At 38.0% G+C, this 2,896-nt stretch overlaps 1 protein-coding gene across 1 annotated transcript; it reads right to left on the bottom strand.

Annotated features, from left to right (window-relative positions):
- Nucleotides 1–563: 563 nt before the first annotated feature.
- LOC122279470 (IQ domain-containing protein IQM3-like) lies at nucleotides 564–2,661 on the bottom strand. The gene is made up of 8 exons (XM_043090151.1): nucleotides 2,567–2,661; nucleotides 2,316–2,430; nucleotides 2,066–2,131; nucleotides 1,843–1,934; nucleotides 1,508–1,595; nucleotides 1,214–1,366; nucleotides 833–925; nucleotides 564–692 (listed from the first exon to the last, which is right to left on the bottom strand). Exons 1-8 carry the CDS (start codon nucleotides 2,659–2,661, stop codon nucleotides 564–566), a joined length of 831 nt encoding a protein of 276 aa, XP_042946085.1.
- Nucleotides 2,662–2,896: the final 235 nt, after the last annotated feature.

The following is a 2,896-nucleotide window of genomic DNA, read 5'->3' as shown; positions in this document are numbered from 1 at the left end:
TTCACTGGGGACCCAAGTCACACGGTGAGTTTGAGATTGGCGATGAGACCCTTGATTTGGCATCACATGAGGATTTATTGGCTTCTCTTGGGTCAAACTTCATGGAATCGATGAAGCCAGAGCTGGCGGAGCGACTACGGAGTTGTTCTTGAAATCGGAGATGGAGATCGACGTCTTGAAATCGGAGATGGAGATCGCAATAAACGGACATGCATAATTAATGTACAGCTTTTTCTTTCACAGAATACGGATAGACGTTTATAATTAAATTTAACTGCGTTAAACATTTCTGTTAAAAATACAAACTTTCATTTACAACTTCTATTAAAATAACAATTTCTGTTTCATAGCCTCTTTATATATATAAAGATAATTAAGTTAATTACAAATGATCTCTCATAAACTGAATAATAACACATCTGGAGAGTCTCTGAACACTTTTGAACTTAATTAGTTAATTAACCATGTTGTACGTACATATTATTAATGGAACTCCATGCAGCAATCTCCCCGGCCTTTAATTGTGGACCTCTAACGTGACGACCAAACCAAAGGCAACATGGTCATGGGAGAGACGATCGAGGTACGTCCTTCATTTCATTAAGATTCGCTCCATGTTGTTTAAGAAAGGATAGAAACCGGGAAATGCTGTCGGCCGTTGGCCGATAATGTCCACTATCTCCAGATATGGACTGAAACATATATATCACAGCAATAATCGAAGGAGATTAGATATATATGCCATACCAAAACACATGAAATACATTGGTTAGAAGCCCCTGTATTTTGTACGGCCAATAACCATGCATGAATCCGTATGAACTGCAAGTACCTTAAGAATTCCGTGCTCTACTACTAGGCTTCCAGCAGCTACTGTAGCCCCTCCAGCCAAGAAGCTAGAATGATGGAACCTGCCTTTTTCTTTCTTTACGGTATGACCAAATATCATGTGTTAGAGAGAGAGAGAGAGAGGAGTGGGATTAATTGTACTCATCATGTATAAATTATGATCACGGTGGAATCTCGGAAGTAACTAGTTTTTTGATATTATAACAAATCATGTAATTAACCAGCATATTATATATACGTACGCATGGTGCATGACATACTTGCAGCTAGAAATTAACCAGCTTGTCACGCACGTACGTATGTGTGTATATATATATATATATATATATGCCTTTTCCATGTTTGCAATAATATAATTTCTTACCTTACCGACGTAGAGTCTCCCCGAGGTGCTCACAACGAATATCCACTTGTCCAGGCCTCGTGATCCTTCAAGCTGTGTATGAAGATCGCCTCCACTTTGTTTATGAACAAATTTCCCCCCAGAAACGATGTATTCATATTGGTTCCTCTCTAGCTAATTCCACCAAATTTAAAATTTAAAAAAAAAAAAATCACACTGAGATCACTACGTAGGGCCCTCAATTGCAGGTACTTCATTTATCAAGCAAATTAATACACAGTAGATCTGACTTTATGCGGATCAATGCACACATACAGGTCCAAGATACTTCACGCACTGTTGTTGAAGCATTGATCTTGAGCATTCTGGGAGATCGATCACTTTTCCATCTCCTACATCCAACCTGCAAAGTAAAAAATATCAAAACTTCAAGCTACGAACTGCCGCAATCCCTTACTACCATAAGCCTTCCTAACAAATTAACGACGGCCTCGAATTGATTTTAATTTACGAAATATTTTATAAGAGGTTTGTTCCAATTTTTTCCCTTCCTATTCTGGCTTATGGTCTGTTTTCTGGTAAATGGTTGAAGCATAGCAATCGTCCTTAATTCATAACTATATATTCCTTTAAGTAGGGAAATGGCTTACCAATAAAAAAAGGGCTGATTACCAGCATTCGACCTGCACCACTGGATGTAGTACAAACGTAAGCAATGTCCATAACGATGCCGCGGATCAATCTACGGTTCAAATTAAATACCATGATGAGTATGGATGAAGTCATATATAGTAGTACTGATACCAGGAAAAAGGAGATCGATGGTCAAAACTAGTATACGCAAAGAGGAGGGCTTAGGGCAGAAACTATTACAGCTTCAATCCAATGCTGAAAAGCCAATATTTGCGCTTCGTCATTTTCAGACACACCTCTGCCCACCTACCCAAAAAGTTCCATTTTCACATGAAAAAACTTAAATTAGCTAGGTTGCTTGTGATCACCGGTTATAATAAGGAGTTTTTTTTTTTTTTGGTTACAATGAAATGATAATTTGAACTATATATTCAGCCCTCCTACGTACATTATAGTACTATATATATGTAGTCATATGCATGAGATTTACCATAGAAGCATTATAGCCAATTCGAGTCCACCGAGTATTGGAACTTCTCTCGTTCATGCATTGGAAGAAGAAAGTCGTACTGATATTCAGTCTCGCAAAGTCTATCGCGTGCCCCCTTCATTATCATCCTCATTTTTCAGTTAGCATTCAATAAATAAACAAACAGAAAGATGTAATATTTAGCCAATTATGTAGAGATGATCAGATTACGAGTGAGCATATATATATACATATAATATATGTGTGCGTACCAGAGCTCCATTATAATGGTGTCAGCTAGCATGCGCCGGTGGCGAAAACTCCGGTACATGTTCTGCAACTTAACAGCAGCGTAAGCATGATCCATTTTGTAAGATACTGTGCGCAGAGAGAAAGGACTGATCAGAGGGAGTACTGCTTTGTGGTTTATTGGAGTTTAATTCAGTTGTAGTTGCTTTAGCGGGAAATCATGTGTATATGGATTAAATTTATACTGATCGTTTTCCTAAATATTCATATGCATGCGATCCTTTGTGATTTTCACGTGTTCCACTTTCGATCTTATTCTCAGGTAAATGATCAAGTTCTGCCGCTTAATTGAC

The sequence above is a fragment of the Carya illinoinensis genome, chromosome 10 (genome assembly GCF_018687715.1).
Source record: "Carya illinoinensis cultivar Pawnee chromosome 10, C.illinoinensisPawnee_v1, whole genome shotgun sequence".
NCBI lineage: Eukaryota > Viridiplantae > Streptophyta > Magnoliopsida > Fagales > Juglandaceae > Carya > Carya illinoinensis.
The sequence above is the reverse complement of the archived record's forward strand: the minus strand, read 5'-3'. Positions and strand labels throughout refer to the sequence as shown.

What these genes read in the sequence shown, in the direction of transcription:
- LOC122279470 (XM_043090151.1), bottom strand. Translation starts at nt 2,661, where the DNA reads ATGGATCATGCTTACGCTGCTGTTAAGTTGCAGAACATGTACCGGAGT. An exon ending in ACCATTATAATGGAGCTCTG is followed by an intron (nt 2,431 to 2,566) that starts GTACGCACACAT and finishes ATGATAATGAAG; the next exon opens with GGGGCACGCGATAGACTTTG. An exon ending in GGAGACTCTACGTCGGTAAG is followed by an intron (nt 926 to 1,213) that starts GTAAGAAATTAT and finishes CATACCGTAAAG; the next exon opens with AAAGAAAAAGGCAGGTTCCA.